This window comes from Podarcis pityusensis (assembly GCF_964106645.2).
Source record: "Podarcis pityusensis genome assembly, chromosome: 14".
In the NCBI taxonomy this organism is placed as follows: domain Eukaryota; kingdom Metazoa; phylum Chordata; class Lepidosauria; order Squamata; family Lacertidae; genus Podarcis; species Podarcis pityusensis.
The window spans coordinates 1,216,476-1,232,375 of NC_138039.1; the positions used below are offsets into that span (position 1 = coordinate 1,216,476).

General features: G+C 53.2%; 2 protein-coding genes across 5 annotated transcripts; one reads left to right on the top strand and one right to left on the bottom strand.

The window, feature by feature from the left end:
- Nucleotides 1-582: 582 nt before the first annotated feature.
- Nucleotides 583-6,037, bottom strand: NMRAL1 (NmrA like redox sensor 1). Of its 4 annotated transcripts, none has more exons than XM_080981385.1 (6): nucleotides 5,693-6,037; nucleotides 5,299-5,364; nucleotides 3,582-3,820; nucleotides 2,209-2,458; nucleotides 1,046-1,236; nucleotides 583-836 (listed from the first exon to the last, which is right to left on the bottom strand). In XM_080981385.1, exons 2-6 carry the CDS (start codon nucleotides 5,336-5,338, stop codon nucleotides 657-659), a joined length of 900 nt encoding a protein of 299 aa, XP_080837511.1. In that variant the 5' UTR covers nucleotides 5,339-5,364; nucleotides 5,693-6,037; the 3' UTR covers nucleotides 583-656. The 4 variants fall into 4 exon arrangements, with proteins under 4 accessions (XP_080837511.1, XP_080837510.1, XP_080837509.1 ...); XM_080981384.1 differs by having other exon boundaries at nucleotides 5,677-6,037; XM_080981383.1 differs by having other exon boundaries at nucleotides 5,299-5,368; nucleotides 5,677-6,037.
- A 104-nt stretch (nucleotides 6,038-6,141) lies between these two features.
- HMOX2 (heme oxygenase 2) lies at nucleotides 6,142-15,673 on the top strand. Its single transcript, XM_080981381.1, has 6 exons — nucleotides 6,142-6,308; nucleotides 9,648-9,784; nucleotides 11,017-11,134; nucleotides 12,752-13,243; nucleotides 14,726-14,846; nucleotides 14,948-15,673. The coding sequence occupies exons 2-6, from the start codon at nucleotides 9,705-9,707 to the stop codon at nucleotides 15,073-15,075; spliced, it is 939 nt and encodes a 312-aa protein (XP_080837507.1). The 5' UTR covers nucleotides 6,142-6,308; nucleotides 9,648-9,704; the 3' UTR covers nucleotides 15,076-15,673.
- Nucleotides 15,674-15,900: the final 227 nt, after the last annotated feature.

Below are 15,900 nucleotides of genomic sequence, written 5' to 3' on the forward strand. Positions count from 1 at the left end.
CCTGCTGCTAGGGGGTGATACAGAAAGGAAAGCCGCCCTATTGAACTAGCACCTTTCCCTAGTTTGCCTGCTTGACCCTACATATTAGGACGTGGCTTCCTGCATCCAGCTGTTAGATCCAAAGCAACAAGGCAAGTCCCCATTTCCTGGTCCTGTAGTCATACCCCGGGCTGTCAGCCCTATGACCTTTTATCTGGCAAGAGAGCCTGAGGCTTTGCTGCTACGCTGGTCACCTCCGATTCTTCAGGGTTCCTGAAGGGGTGGGGCAGAGCTGGCCAGCAGCCCCTGGAGTGGAGGCAGGCTGCCTTGCTACAGGGTTCCACCAGGACACAGGCTCAAAATCACTTCCTGGCCCAGGCCAATTCCCAAGTATGACTTCTCCCCTCCTTTGGGTCATGCAAGATGTTATGCTTGGATGACTGACAGCCTTGGGCTTTGTAGCTTTGTCCAAAGCAAATAACTACCCAAGACTTGTGTGATCTGTGGTTGGAGCTGCCAGGCCTCCCCCCTTTGTGGTTTGAAGCAAGTGAGCCTCAAAACCGCCCCCCCTCCCATGAACTCAACCCTGCAAGGAGAATGGAGTAACGGTCCAAGCCATCTTTTTTTATTTAAGAGGGGAGAACAAAGCAGGTGGTCCCAGGGAGGCCCCTCCCCTGCTAGAGGTCCTTGAAAGCAGCTTTTTCCTCCGCCACCCACTCCTCAAACTTCCTGGCCTTTGGGTTGAGCTTCAGAGTCAAGGCCGGATCTCGAACTGGGCCCAGGATGTTGAAGCGGAACATGTTGGCTAACTCTTGGGCACCAGGAAAGTCCAGCTTCTCATAGGATTCAAGCGACATCTGCAGAAAGAGCAGGAGAAACTGCATTGGTCCAACTTGCAGATAAAGCTGACCTGGAAACAAAGGGGCCTGGGAGCTTTCCGCAGCATCTGGCGCTCTCGCTGTGCCATTTAGGTACAGATGGGTGTGGCCTGTCCCTTCCAGCGAGTGCCAGCTTGGTGGTCCTCCCCACCCCCCTCCCTGGAGGGCTGCCCATGCACCTGCTTTACCTTGGCATCTCTCACAGGCTTCCCGGTGTACTTTTCTATCAGGGCTGCGTACTCTGCCACGGTGTGCTTGCAGCTGCTCAGCCCGATGTCCTGGCCTATGTACTTCTCTGGCTCTTTCATCAGCCGAACCACAACTGGCCCGAGATCAGCCACGGCCATCCCATCAATGGGCACTTCTCCCATGGGAATGGCTACAAAAGAGAGTAGAAGAGGAGCTGAGGCCTCTCAAGGGAAGGAGAAAACAGCACAGGCAGAGCAAGTGCAGGTGACCATCAATTGCAACCCGGATGCACAAAGGGGGATGATACTATTTTTTTAGGGAGGGGGCATATTTTTATTGAATATTATCGATGCATCCCAAACCACAAAATAGAACCTCATGAGAGAAACACCTAAAAACCAAACCAAGGCTGTCATGGGGTGTTACATTCGCAAGAAGAAATTATAAAGCTGGTTCTCTGGATATTTGCAGTAAGCAACGTAGACAAGTAAGGGGAAGGTACCGCTTTAAGAAATGAGAGAGCAAAAGGTGTGGCACACGGGACTTGCAAGATAGACAGACCCACAAACCTATGACTGAAACCAGAAGCACAAGGGGCACCAAGAATACAAAGCTCTATAGTAAATAATAATAATAATAATAATAATAATAATAATTCAATCAGTTCCCCAAATTTATTGGGAGGCTTGTGGAAGGAGATCTGTGCCACCTATCCTGCTGGCACTTTCCTCTGCTGTGCATGTGCGTAGCCAAGGGGACACATGCCCCCCCCCCTCGGGCAAGTAAATCAATAAGAAAACTTAACTGAAGCCTGTCTCCCCCCCCCCCAACATGAATCCTGCCCCTCCTAACATAAATCCTGGCTATGCCCATGCTGCTGTGTGATGCCCTGAGGTCTATGGATAAAGGGCGGTATACACATTTAATCTATGAAAATAAAATATGAAAGTGTTTCCAATGAACCCTTTGGAATGGGGTGAGGAGGGCAGTGGCAGACTAAGGAAAGCACCTGCCCATCTTTTTTGCTGCCCAAGGTGAGGCTTGAGGCCCCCCTGCCCTTCCCTCCTCCGCAAGAGAGAGGCACGCCAGTGGCATCAGACTCCCTGCCAATCTGGGCAGCAGGTGAGGCATCTCTTAAGGGCAGAAGGAGGGATGCTGTTACCTACCTCATAGCTGTCTCCATCTGGGGCTTTCTGGGGTCGGAAGATGGTGATGAAGTTCTCAAAGTACCAGGGCAGCCGAAGGCTGGTCATGGGCACCCCGACAGCCCGAAAGTATTCCTCCACTTCGCCTTTGCCGTCAAAGTGTGGCACCTCCAGCTGCCCCTCCGTTAGCTTCTTCACGTTCTCGAGGCCGCTGTAAACCACGTAGCCCAAGGCCAGTCGCTTGGCTAAGTCTGCCACATGCTTCCCCTGGGTGCAAAACCGGACACGGAATGAGAGGCAGGAAGCACTGGTCTTCCCCAAATTTATCCCCCAAGGAAGAAGGTGGCTCCCTCCCAGGCAGGGGACTGTCCTTGCCTGCGCTTCCGGCAGCAGTGAAAGAACTTTGGCAAAGGGGTGGCTTGCGGGGCTGTGGGTTGCGGAGGCTGTGGGTCACTGGAGTTGCCCTTCTGCCTTCAGCAGCAGCTTAATGTACAGCTGTCGCCCCGGTGGCCTTGGGGCGAGGACTAGCTCTGGCCAACTATGGCTGGTGCAACAGCTGAGACCATTCCGAGACCAGGATAGTTTAGCCACTGGAGTTTGTGTTAGTTACTTCAAGAATGGATTTCCTGCAATCCAAGCCATGTGAGGATTTCTTTGCGGCTGATCTGGAAACTGCAGTTAGTGCAGAATGCTGCAGGAGGGTCGCTGGCACGAGAGAGATCCTGTCAGCAGGTCACACCTGTCTCCAAGATCAGACTTTATCAACCTTCTGAGAAAAATACAAAACATTAAACAAAGCCACAAAGACTTGCGAACTACCCAGCCTAAAATGAACTTATAATGTCTAGTTTCAATAGATTTTTCAAATGCTTAACTCAGTCTTTTAGATAAGTTCATGAAGATACCAACGAAAGGTAAGTTCGGTGATATTCACAATACCGAGAGATGCTAGTAGAATTGTAGATAGATGTTAATAAAGTTGTAGACAATGAAGTTAAGCATTTGAAAAACCTATTGAAACCAGACATTATAAGTTCATTTTAGGCTGGGTAGTTTGCAAGTCTTTGTGGCTTTGTTTAATGTTTTGTATTTTTCTCAGAAGGTTGATAAAGTATGTATAATTACTGTTCTGTGAATATTAATCGCCAACGTGTTGCATGAGTCGCACTACTTTTTATCAGCAACACAGGTTGCATTTTTCTACCAAGATCAGACTTGGCTGCTGATTGGTTGCCAGGCTTATTATTGGCATGTGATGCTCTTAGTAGCATATCAAACTGCTGCAAATGCAGCCTCAGCAGCCAGTTCTGAAAGAGAATCCCCCCCCCATGCCTGTTGGGCACCCCTCACACTGCACTGCGGGTTGCCCCGTCTTTGGGCTTAGCTCCACCTGGGCAACTTCCCGCTCTTTGCTGAGATGTTCCCAGAAATCGGTCACGAGGAAGACTCCGTACGCCCCTCGCAGGGCTTGCTCCAGGCTTCGCACGTCCTCCAGGTCTGCCTTCACCACTTCAGCACCCTTCTTCTCCAGCTCCTGGGCAGCCTTCTGCTGCGGCTTGCGGGTGACAGCACGCACCTGGAAGGTGCCATCGTCCAGCAGGGCCCTGGCCACCGAGCCTCCCTGAAACCCTGCGGGAACGCAAGGGGGTGGGGGAGAATCAGAAGCAGGTCAGCGAGAAAGGAAGGAAATATCCGATGCCGGTGACGTGAATTCTTTATTCAAGGGAATGGAATCCTTCTCGGCCCAGTGGTCTCAGCAACCCTTCCCAGCAGATCTTGCCCCTATGGAGAAGTTGCCAGGGCTGAAGGTCCCTGCCTTCCACCCCTCCTAAGATGCTCCTCTCCCAAGCCGTCTCAAACTGCGTCTGCGTACCTCTGGCCTCTGTTCTGCTCCCCTCATTATTCTCCACGTTCTTGGGAGACCAGGAGAGAGGGGAGACTCCCTGGATTCTTCAGCTGTCTCTGCAGTCGGCAGCATGCACCACAGATGCATCGCAAAGGACAAGGCCCTGCCTTAGGCAAGGTCAGTTCTTCAGGTCATCTAGTTGGGCACTGTCTAAACCACCCTTCCTAAACATGGTGTCCTCCAGAGGGGACGATGGCAGCAGCTGATGGGAATTGTAGTCAAGGGCATGGTGAGCTTGTGAACTTCACTCAGGTTGCCTGCAATGCCTCTGTGGATCACAGAACCATGTAATGGTAGAGGTGGAAGGGCTCTCAAGGGTCATCTAGTCCCACCCCCTGCAATGCAGGAGTCGCAACTCAAGCATCCCTGACAGGTGGCCCTCCAACCTCTGCCTATAAAAGCCTCCCAGGAAGGAGAGCTCGCCACCTTCCGATGTGTGGAGACAGCCCATTCGTCACACTAAATGCTCATGTTCATTTTAACTGCGTTGCTGCTTTTATTTCTCACGCTGCATTTCATTGCACAGTACTGTAACTTGAAGGAATTAAAAATAATACAATTAAAACCAACTCAGCATTTAGAACAGTATGTTAAAGTTGCTACAGCAGGCAGGGGAATGTCATTAAATGGCCCACCAGGACCCTAATTTTCAAGGGACGGGGGAATTGGCGAGGAACCACACTACGCTAGGGGGCAGCAAGTTTGGGAGGGCTGACTTCTCTTGACTGGCAGCAGCTCTTCTGGGGTTTCAGGCAGGAGAGCTGGATATGCCAGAGACTGAAGGGGGGAGAAGGAGACTCTTTAATCTCAGGGTTACGGGTTCGAGCCCCAGGTTGGGCAAAAGATTCCTGCATTGCAGGGGGTGGGACTAGATGACTCTTGTGGTCCCTTCCAACTAAGTTCTATGATTCAATGCCCTACCACTGGGCTATACTCCCTAAAGGGGGGAGGGTACTGCCTAAGCACGTTTTGAAGCAGGCAAAGCAATGCACATTAAGGCCATCTATAGCCCCCCGAGGTCCAGAGCCTGACATTCCCGAACTGCCCCCGGGGACGCAGATCAGCCCCTCTCCGTGCGAGATAAATCTCCCGCCTCCCCGCTGCGCCCACAGGCAACCTACCTGAGAGACGCGCCCACGTCCCGCCGAGATGCAAGAATGCGCGACATGTTTCCTAGTCTCCATTTTGGAAGGTTACCTACCTGTAGCTCCAAAAACCACCACCCGTTTCTTCTCCGCCATCCTCGGAGGAGCTGAGGGTACTTTGGCTGCCTTGGAGAAAGGAAGAAAGAACTTTTGCAAAGGTCTCGAGGGAGATTGCTCCCGCCTTGGCGCTGCTTTCCTGACACCAGGCAGGACTTGGAGGGGGACCCCCAAAGGTCATCCAGCCCAACCCCCCTGCAATGCAGGAATTGCAATGGAAGGATCACGGGTCGGGTGCCCGTTTCACTCTGGCTGAGCCACCAGTTAGTCCCTGGAACGGATTGGAGACCCCACTTGGCACAATCTGGAATGACGGGGGGTGGGATTTCTTCATCCCCTGGTCAATACACGTGTTAAGGGTAACGCCCTGAATGCACATGGCCAGAGACTCACGACTCTTGGTGATCACGATGATCCGCAGGAAAAAGGCGACCTGGTGCGAGAGAGCCTCGTGAGCAGCGCGTGACTCCGAAAGGCACGGCGATGTCGTCGCGCAGTCCAGCCCATGGGAGGGAAAGGGAAGGAACTCTGCACATGCTCTGAGGCACTCTCTCCCCCGCAGGGGCTTCACTGCAGCAGCGGCATGGCTGTGTTATATTTTTTATTATTATTTTACTGCCTTTGTGGCAATAAAGATAACACTGTACAACAAAGTCCCCACCCGCCTCCCTCCCTGCAGTGCCAGGCAGGCGCCGCGCGGGGGCGGAGGAGAGGCGCGCCCCTCGCCCTCCCTTCCCGCCGCCCTCCTCTCTCTGGCCGAGCCGGGGAGGGGGCGGGGCGCCTATTTCCGGGCCAGCCTCGGCCCCTCCCCCGAGGGGGCGGGCCCCGCCGCCGTCACAAACGCGCTGCTCGCCCGCCGATAGGCCGCCCGCCGCGCCTCGGAAGCGGCCCTTTGTGCGCGTGACCAGCGCGAGGGGGCGGAGCTCCGTCCGGCGGGGGCGCTTGACCGGAAGTGCCTCGAGACCGCGAGGAGACCCGGAGGAAGCGGCAGGAGCGGCGGGCGGCTGAGGTAACGGCTCCGCGGCGGCCCTTGGCCGGGCTTCCCCTGGGCATGCGCAGAGGGCCGCCTCCCAGCCCCTTCCCCGGCAGCGCCAGGCCGGCCAGCGGGAGGGGGGGGTCCTAGTGAGGACTAGGAACTTGGGGGCATCAGGGCTCGTTTAATCTCTCTTGCACCCCCCCCCATCTTGGAAGCGCCTCCCTCAGGCCTGGCCTGCCTCGCAGGGGCGCTGTTGGGGATTCAGAGAGCAGGAGGCGGAGGAGGGAGAAGAACCACTCGCCCCCCCCTTGAGGTGCCTGCAGGGGGGGTGCAAGGACAGCACATAACTAAGATTTCCCCCCCCACAACAACCCTGTGAGAGAAGTCGCGATGAGAGCGATGGCGAGTGGCTCCAGGTCATGCCCAGCGAGGCTCGAGAGGGCTGAGTTGAGGGGGGAATTCGAGCCCTGCTCTGATCCCCACAATCACCCTGCGAGGGAGGCTCAGGGAGGCGGTGCTTGGCTCCCAATGTCACCCCCAATGAGCTTTGTGGCCAAGGAGGGGATCAGAAACCACCTTCTAGTCTGACACGCGCTTCATTCCAGTCGCTTAGCAGCATGGAGGGGGTTTTTCCTTCTGCCCACCCCCAATTTCTACTATTCAGCCTCACTGGATTAGGAGAAAAGGAAGGACTTTCTTCACAAATGTGAATAATTTTTTACCCCTGCATCACTTTACTCACTACCCCCACCCAACTAGGAAGCCCCACGTGTTATTTATTGGTTAAAAAGCAGGAGGCTGAGAGTAGGAAGAAGCGGACAGACTCCATCGTGGAGGGATGCAAGAAGTATATCTGGACTTCGTTCTTCCCTCCCTCCCTTGCGAAGAGGGTCCGTTTAAATTACCTGATTTATGAACAAGTTTCCTGGGGGACCCCACTTCTTGCACCCCTCCATTCTGGGGGGGGGGGCGTGTCTTATCTATTCCTACGCTCAGCTTCCTGTTCTTTAACTATGGTTCTGGGATTTACCCAGAGGGAAGCTGCCTCTGGATGTGGAGCCTGTAGTTTAGCTACCACAGCTAATACCATGGAAGAGCCCCAGTGGGTCAGACCAGGCGGCCCCACTGTTCTGGCATCCTGTTTCCAACAGCAGCCAGCAGGATGCTGCCCGGAAGCATCCATGTGGCACATGAAGATTGCAGCCCTCCGTCATTTTACCACCACCACTCCCGGCCCAAACAGTTGATAATCTGCAGCCTGCTGCTTCTGGACTTGGAGGTTCCACTACCTGCCATGGCTTCTTCCATGTGGTGAAGTGGAGGATGTTTAGTTGTCCTGCCTGAGCATCTGAAGGTCGTGCTGTTGCTGCTCCCTCTGGAATGGGGCCTGGCGCTATCCTGAGCATCCCACTCCTGTATCGGAGGAAGTGGCACAGAGTGCTAGCCCCTTGGGTCCAAGACTCAATCAGCTTGGAAACTGAGTGTCAAAAGTGCTGGAAATATAGTTAAGCTGCTAACTGTGGCAGCTTATTAACATTTCATTGTCCTGTATACTTCAGTTGTGTTTTTTTGAGTAGGCAACTTGTGATTTTCCTTTGGAACTGTACTGGTCCAGCTGAAAATATTAGAAGCAATGTTAGAGGGAATTTGTTTTGGGGGGGAGTGAGGCGCTCATATAAGTTCCTAACGGATCCTTTCTCAAGTTCCTTTGGAACTGTTGGCCTCTGAGAAAGAAAGAAGAAATTCCCAGTCTCTGGAAGTGAGCTGTGCCTGAGCAGCTTGTAAGTGGATCATTCTGCCAGCCCTCTGGTGGTATGATGCACAGGTTTTCCTGAAATGAAGGCAAAGGCAGTGGGAGGTTTCCAGGTATCAACAGCCTCCTGACGTCAAGTCCTTGCCTAGTTGGCATGGTGGCGACTGGAATCCTGTGGCAGGAGGTGCCTGGGGTGCGGCCTCCTCCTGGGACATTTTAGAGAAGGAAGTTTTGTCTCTCGAACTGTAATTTGGCTGATGGATTGCCTTGAAGTGTGCACATCTGTAGCAGCACTCAGCTGGTTCCTGTGCTCTGGGATGGGAATAACTTTTGCCCCTATCCATCACTTGCTTATAATAAGGTGCCTTTGTGACTGGTATGTGGTGTCCTTTTGGGCAGTGGCCACTCAGAAAGGAACTGAAGAGCTAACTAGCAGTGATTTGCAAAACGTCTCCATGTTCCCTGTGGTCTAGGAAAGGAACTGGCAGCAGGGTGCATGATTTGGAGCAGGTTTCTGAGCAACCAGTGTCCTCTGATGGCATTTCGATGGAGGGCATGTCTGTGGCTGGTACTTGATGCATCACCAGGCTTGTGTAGCCAAATTGAAATAGGGTTATAATGTATTGCAAAATCTCTAGGCCCGGACCTGATTAGGTGTTGAGGGCTGACTCTTTTAAATCCTGCTTGAGTTGCTCATTTGCACTTTTCCACCAAGGCACCAAATCAGAAATTCATTAGTTAAGCCCAGGATTTCCCTGAGGGGGCTGGGTGAGGTGGTGTGAGGTAGGGGCTGCTGCAGCTCGACAGGGTGTAATGGTGCTGATGGGTAGCTTGTGGCATCCTTTTTAAAGCACTGGCACCGTACCTGCTGTTACTTTGTCCCCACTAACTTGAGGAGATGCAGTTCCCATATCCCATCTCTCTCTTTCTGCGTGTCTCCCTGTGTCTTGCTGTATTTGTCTGTCTGCCTCTCTGTCTCTCTTTCCCATATCTGCCTGCAAGCCCTGCGGTGTTTCTGACTATCTTGTTGTTCTTGGCCTTAGGTATCATCTGTCTCGTCCCCTGCATGTCCTTCATGGCATGGCTGGCAGAGCTGGCTCACATTCAGCTTTGGCTGCTCCCTCCCTTTGTTCCTCTGGAGCAGTTTCAATGGCTCACCAAGTAGAGGTGGTTGCTGCTGCTGCAGCCCAAATCCTAGAAATGAAAGGCAGGCATTGAAGGACTTCTTTGCTACTCTTTCTGCTGCCAGGGCAGCTGCAGCCCAAACAATGGTTTGCTCAGCAGTTGCACATCAAACTGGGCTCTTTGCTCTCCTCAGTTCTCAGGCTGACCATGGAGCTTAGTCGGAGGCTGTTCTTACTGAAGAGTGGGCAGTTTATTGGACCGCACAGTGAAAGTTGCTGGTGACAAGGACTTACATTTGGGGTGGTAGGCTTAAAATACTGCACTTCTAAGTTGGCTTGGTCACAAATGGATCAGGTTAATGCTTCGCACCACCACGTTTTTAGCCTTTGATTTGCAAAGCTTGGTTTTCAGCTCCAGCTGCATGAATCTTATTTGACTGTTAAGGATGCTGCAGACTTGAGGCTGTGTAACTGACTCTTGCTCTTTCTGAACAGGTAATTGAGGACTGAGCAAAGTGTCCTGCAGCCCAGCCAAGATCCCCTGGTTGCAGAATGTCGTCTGATGTAACAGAGGCACTGGAGGAGCCTGAAGATCTCTCCTATGAGGAGTTGGAGGAGGATGACAGTGTGAGGTGAGGAGGAGAAGGAAGTATTGGCAGAGGCGGGAGATCTTGTCCTTGTGGTTGGGTGCAGTATTACTGCGTGAATGTGGTTCTAGATTCAGGTAGGTAGCCGTGTTGGTCTGACGCAGTTGAAATAAATAAATAAATTTTAAAATTGTCCAGTAGCACCTTAGAGATCAACTAAGTTTGTTCTGGGTATAAGCTTTCATGTCCATGCACACAAAAGCTTATACCCAGAACAAACTCAGTTGGTCTCTAAGGTGCTACTGGACAAATTTCTTTCTTTATTTCGACTGCATGAATGTGAGTAGGCCTGGAGCAAGAAAATGAAGTGAAAATGCCCCCAAAGGAGACTTACTTGGTTCATCGTAACAAAATTTATAGGCGGCTTAATAAAATAAAATCTGTTAAGTGATCTACATAAAATAGTGGTTATCAACTGAAAAAAAAGCAACACACTTTAACAACAAGTAGACAATACAGTGATCAAAAATACAGTTTCGACACAATTAACTTTCTGCATATTGATGTTCCTGCTGCTGCCTCAGATGTGGGAACTTGAAGAAGGAACGCTGGTGTTTCAGCCTCGGGTGTTTGTCATGCTGGGGGAAACCCCTTCCCTGCTAAGCCAGGAGCTGAATGAAGGGAAGTTTGTTTGGTAATGAAACCCACTCCTCCCTGAGAGATTCTTAGTTGGGGGTCTTCAGAGTCCTCAGCTTGCCATATCCAGAGAATGCTTTCAGAGTTCGGTATCTGTGCTGCCAAGAAGCCCTTCTGGGAAAATGGCACCTAGCTCAGCTCTCTCTGAAGGTGTTATGGAGCTCATTGACGGAACCAAATGGAAGCAGGTGGGCCGGGGGGAGTCTCCCAGATTAGAGGACTCATCCAGGTAAGGCCAATAACTCTGGCCAAGGTGGGGAACAGCAAGGGCACAGGCAGCCTGTAGGCAGCAGGAGGAGCCCTGGGCTGTTTTCCAGGCATGTGCAAGGCTCTCGGAGGACAGGTTGGTGAGGCTTGGGGTGCTGACAGCACATTGCATGGAGTGGGGCAGTGTAATGCCTTCTCTTGCCCTGGAGTGCAGAAAGGCACAGCAGTGTTTGTGGTGGTTTCATGGGGCCTGAGAGTTCTGGGCTGGTTGTTTTTGGGTGCTGGGAGGCTGAATCAAGCACGTGCAGGCTGCTTCCGATCTCGGGCTGCGCATGTAAGACCTCTTCCCCTTAGGCACTTCTGTCTCTCCACAGCGCCACAGACTTGTCTGAGCTGCTCAAGGAAGGGACCAAGGAATCACATGATCGGGCTGAAAACACTCAGTTTGTCAAGGATTTCCTGAAAGGGCGCATCAAGAGGGAGCTCTTCAAGGTGCGTCTTGCAGTGTGCTGGCTATGATCCCTCTTTAGAACTGGTGTTGGCAACCTTTAGCCTTCCAGGTGTTGCTGAACTGCATCTCCCATCAGCCCTGGGCATTGACCATGCTTGCAGGGGCTGATGGGAGTTGTAGTTGAGCATCAGCTGGTGGGGGGGCGGCAGCAGAGGTTGCCCCACCCCGTTTTAGCAGATGGGGAATGCGATTCATATGTGCTGTGTGGCCTGTAGGGAGCTCTCTCCCCCAGCAAAGAACTTAGCCCAGCTGCTGGGCGCAGATGCTTCTGGCTCTGTTGAATAGTCCCCCTGTGACTGGTCAGAAGTGGGCTTAGTGGCGGCTGCTCAGCCTTCCCTGTTCACTAGTCAGGGGATGGAGATCTTACTTATATTTTATTTCATAACACTTATACACCACTTGATTATTTTAAAAAAAAACCTCCAGTGTTTATAAAAGATACCGTGTTGGCCTGAATATAAGCCGCCGCACCACCACCACCAACAACAATTATTTTATTATTTATACCCCTCCCATCTGGCATGGTTTCCCCAGCCACTCTGGGCGGCTTTCAACAGAACATTAGACATTAAAAAACTTCCCTAAACAGGGCTGCCTTCAGATGTCTTCTAAAAGTTGGATAGTTGTTTCTTTCCTTGACATCTGATGCGACATAGTTCCACATGGCAGGCACCACTACCAGGAAGGCGCTCTGCCTGGTTTCCTGTAACCTCACTTCTCACAGTGAGGGAACTGCCAGAAGGCCCTCCGAGCTGGACCTCAGTGTCCGGGGGGTGGAGACGCTCCTTCAGGTCTACTGGGCCTTTGAGGCCGTTTAGGGCTTTAAAGGTCAGCACCAACACTTTGAATTGTGCTTGGAAACGTACTGGGAGCCAATGCAGGTCTTTCAGGACCGGTGTTACATGGTCTTGACGGCCACTCCCAGTCACCAGTCTAGCTGCCGCATTCTGGATTAATTGTAGTTCCTGAGTCACCTTCAAAGGTAGCCCCATGTAGAGCACACTGCAGTAGTCTGAGGCTGTGTGAGCCCCAGCAACAGCACTGGATCCAGAAGCAACTCCTTCGGGGGGACCATCCAGGTGGGCAACATTTTAGCCCACAGCTCCCAGGACTGTTCCAGTCTCTAGTCTTTTGCCTCAAACCTGCTGCCCTCCATAGTCCACCTTGAACTCTTCAGATCGTGGGGGCAGATCAGTGAAATTCAAGCAGCCACCCGATAGGCTCCAAACCCCTCATTTGAAAGGAGTTGCTGACATGTTGCCCATCCAGTTAGGTGCCCACCGGAGGGTTCCCAAGTAGCATGGCCTGGGGCAAAGGAGGCCAGCCTGAGAGTGCAGCCGAGTGCCCTGGCAGAGCCCCTGCTTCCATGCCCTCCTCATCTCGGCTTAAAAATGGTTCGGGCAACAGCGCCTGGGAAGACTCTTCTCTGCCTGGGACCCAGGAGAGCTGCCAGTCAGGCATTGTAGGCTAGAGGTGGGCAAGCTGTGCCCCCACCTATGCCAGGCCCCATGATTCCTGACCAGGTGAGGATCTCTGGAGGGGAAGCCGGGGTTCCGTGCTGCCTCCTTTCCCCACATGGCTCCTCTTCTCTCTTGCAGCTGGGCACCGTGGCCCTGTACTTCACGTACTCTGCCCTGGAGGAGGAGATGGAGCGGAACAAGGACCAGCCGGCCTTCACCCCTCTCTACTTCCCCCTGGAGCTGCACCGGAAGGAGGCCCTGATGAAAGACCTGGAGTATTTCTACGGGGAAGGCTGGCGGGAGAAGGTCCAGTGCTCAGAGGCCACCCAGCGCTACATCGACCGCATCCGGCATGTGGGGCAGCACGAGCCGGAGCTGCTGGTGGCTCATGCCTACACCCGCTACATGGGGGACCTGTCAGGGGGGCAGGTGCTGAAGAAGGTGGCCCAGCGGGCGCTGAAGCTGCCCAGCACCGGCGAGGGGGTCCAGTTCTACATCTTCGACAACATTTCCAACCCCCAGCAGTTCAAGCAGTTCTACAGAGCCCGGCTCAATGCCCTCGACTTGGACAAGGGGACCAAGGAGAGGATCGTCGAAGAGGCCAACAAGGCCTTCGAATTCAACATGCAGGTACGGAGCCGGGGTGGGGGCAGGGGAAGGCTGTTTCGGCTGCGGAGAAGACCTCACCTGGAGCTCAGGAGGAGGAAGCAGTTTCTGCTGACAGGAGGAGCTACAAACCCTGACCTGCTGCCTGCTGGGGTGGGGGGTGCTTGTGGGAATCCCCCTGTCATTTAGCCAGCCTTTGCCCTCCCTATAGTTCTCAGTCTGGCTTTGAGGCTGGCCCCTTGGTGCTCTCTCCCGGGCAGGGTGGTGCCTCCGGCCTCTGCTCTGGACCGGGCTGCGTGACACCTCCCTCCCCCTACCTTTTGCCCTCCTTGGCCCACATCCTCGAGGGAGCAGTCAGCAGCGCTGGCTCCTGGGCTGTGTGCAAAGGTCACAAATCTGTGGCATCCGTTGCCAGGGTTGCGACTGAACCTGGCGCAGGAGGTTGAGTGTTGTTGTGAAACAAGTTTCTAGCCCCGTCGGCAGCATGTGCACACACACAGAGTCTCAGCAAGGCGTTGCCCAAAGGGGCAGAGCCAGGGGCAAAATGTGTCTTCCCGCTGAAGAGGTCCCACTAAGGGATGAGCAGGCCTTGCGGAAATCTCTGCACTGCCCAGGCAACTGCGGCCTGCGAGGCTGCCAAGGTCTTGGCTTGGTTGGTGCCAGGCCCTGGGCTGTTGGACCTCCTTTGACTGGAACCCCAGACTTGGCGCAGGTGGCACTTCAGAGCCAGCCCTTGACTGGCATGCGTCTCCGTCTCCATCGTTCTGCCCGGACACCGAGGTCCAGCGCCAAGGGCCTTCTGGCGGTTCCCTCCCTGTGAGAAGCCAAGTTACAGGCAACCAGGCAGAGGGCCTTCTCGGTAGTGGCACCCGCCCTGTGGAATGACCTCCCACCAGATGTCAAAGAGAAAAACAACTACCAGACTTTTAGAAGGCATCTGAAGGCAGCACTGTTTAGGGAAGCTTCTAATGTTTAATAGGTTATTGTATTTTAGTGTTCTATTGGAAGCCGCCCAGAGTGGCTGGGGAAACTCAGCCAGATGGGCGGGTATAAATAATAAATTATTATTGCAGTGGTACCTCAGGTTAAGTACTTAAATCGTTCTGGAGGTCCGTTCTTAACCTGAAACTGTTCTTAACCTGAGGTACCACTGTAGCTAATGGGGCCTCCCGCTGCCGCCGTGTGATTTCTGTTCTCATCCTGAAGCAAAGTTCTTAACCTGAAGCACTATTTCTGGGTTAGCGGAGTCTGTAACCTGGAGTGTATGTAACCCGAGGTACCACTGTAGTATTATTATTACTATTATTATTACTATTATTATTATTATTATTACTCTCACCCGAAATCCGGGCAGCGGGTATAAATGATTATGATGATGATGATGATGATTATTATTAATAATAATAATAATAATAATAATAATAATAATAAATATTATTAGAGTGCACCAGGACTCCGGGGGGTGGTTGCTCTGGCTCATGGCTTCTCCTTGCCCTTTCTCTGCAGGTGTTTGAGGAACTGGACAAGATCGGGGCTTTGTTAGCGGAAGAAACCCAAGAGGGGGGCCTCCCCGTGCACGATGGGAAAGGAGACCTGCGCAAGTGCCCCTACTACGCCGCCAAGCTAGGTGGGTCTCCTTCTTACACCTCCCCCTCCCTCTTTGGGTGCCTGGCCTGCGCCCCTGCCGGTCTCTGATTCCACCCTTCTCTCCCCCCTCCCTCTCCCCAGGCGCTGCCAAAGTCTCCAGCTGCCCCTGCCACGTGGCCTTGGCTCTGCTGAAATTGCCCACCGTCCAGCTGGTCCTGGCGGCCTGCGTTGCTGTCGCCGCAGGAGTTGTGGCCTGGTACGTGATGTGAGGAGGCAGCGCACTCTGCTGCTGCTTCCTGGTGACAGTGGCACTTACTTGGCGGGACTCTGACTGTTTCCCACCGACTCAGGTGGAACGATTTAATTAAGAAACCATTAAACCCAAATGCACAAGGAATGAGCGAATGGGGGAGATGCCCTCCTGCCTGTCTGTACATGAGCGGTGTTTCGGTGGGTTAGCTAGCAAGATGGCACTAGAGACACGCACCCCCGGGCTGCTTGCTTGGCACTGCGCTTTGTTGAATACCAAAGCCCTGGGTGGAGCCTGGCAGCTCGTTCCCAGACCCACAACTCCCTGCCCGCCTTTGCCTGGTGGAGAGGGAGGTCTGGGCACTACCATGGGTGGGACCAAACAGTTTGCCTCCTTGCAAGGGGAGGCAGGGAGGGGGCAGGAAGCGTCCAGCCCCTTCCGCTTCCGCTCATGGTGGTCTCCGACTTTGTGGCATTCCAGGTACGTAGTAGACGAACTGCATACTTTCAGTTACCCTCTTGTACATAAGAGAAATGCTAACGGTTTAGTTTCCCTGTAACTTATGGACTGTGTTAACGACTTGGAAATAATAAAATTTATATTTCGGTGTCTTAAAACTGCTGTGTGACTTGGGGATGAAGAGGAAGCAGCCTGACTGCAGGCAGCTCTCCTTGCCGGATTTGTGAGAATGAGGCCCAGCTGAGTGTGCCTTGCAAAGCCTGCTAGAGGGTCAACTGCCCCCAGAGCCAGGAATCCTGGTGTTGCCCTATTCCTCTCCCCCCCCCCCTTTCTCTCTCTCTTTTGCTGCATCAGCTGCCTCCACTCACCACTTAGCAGTTGCCTC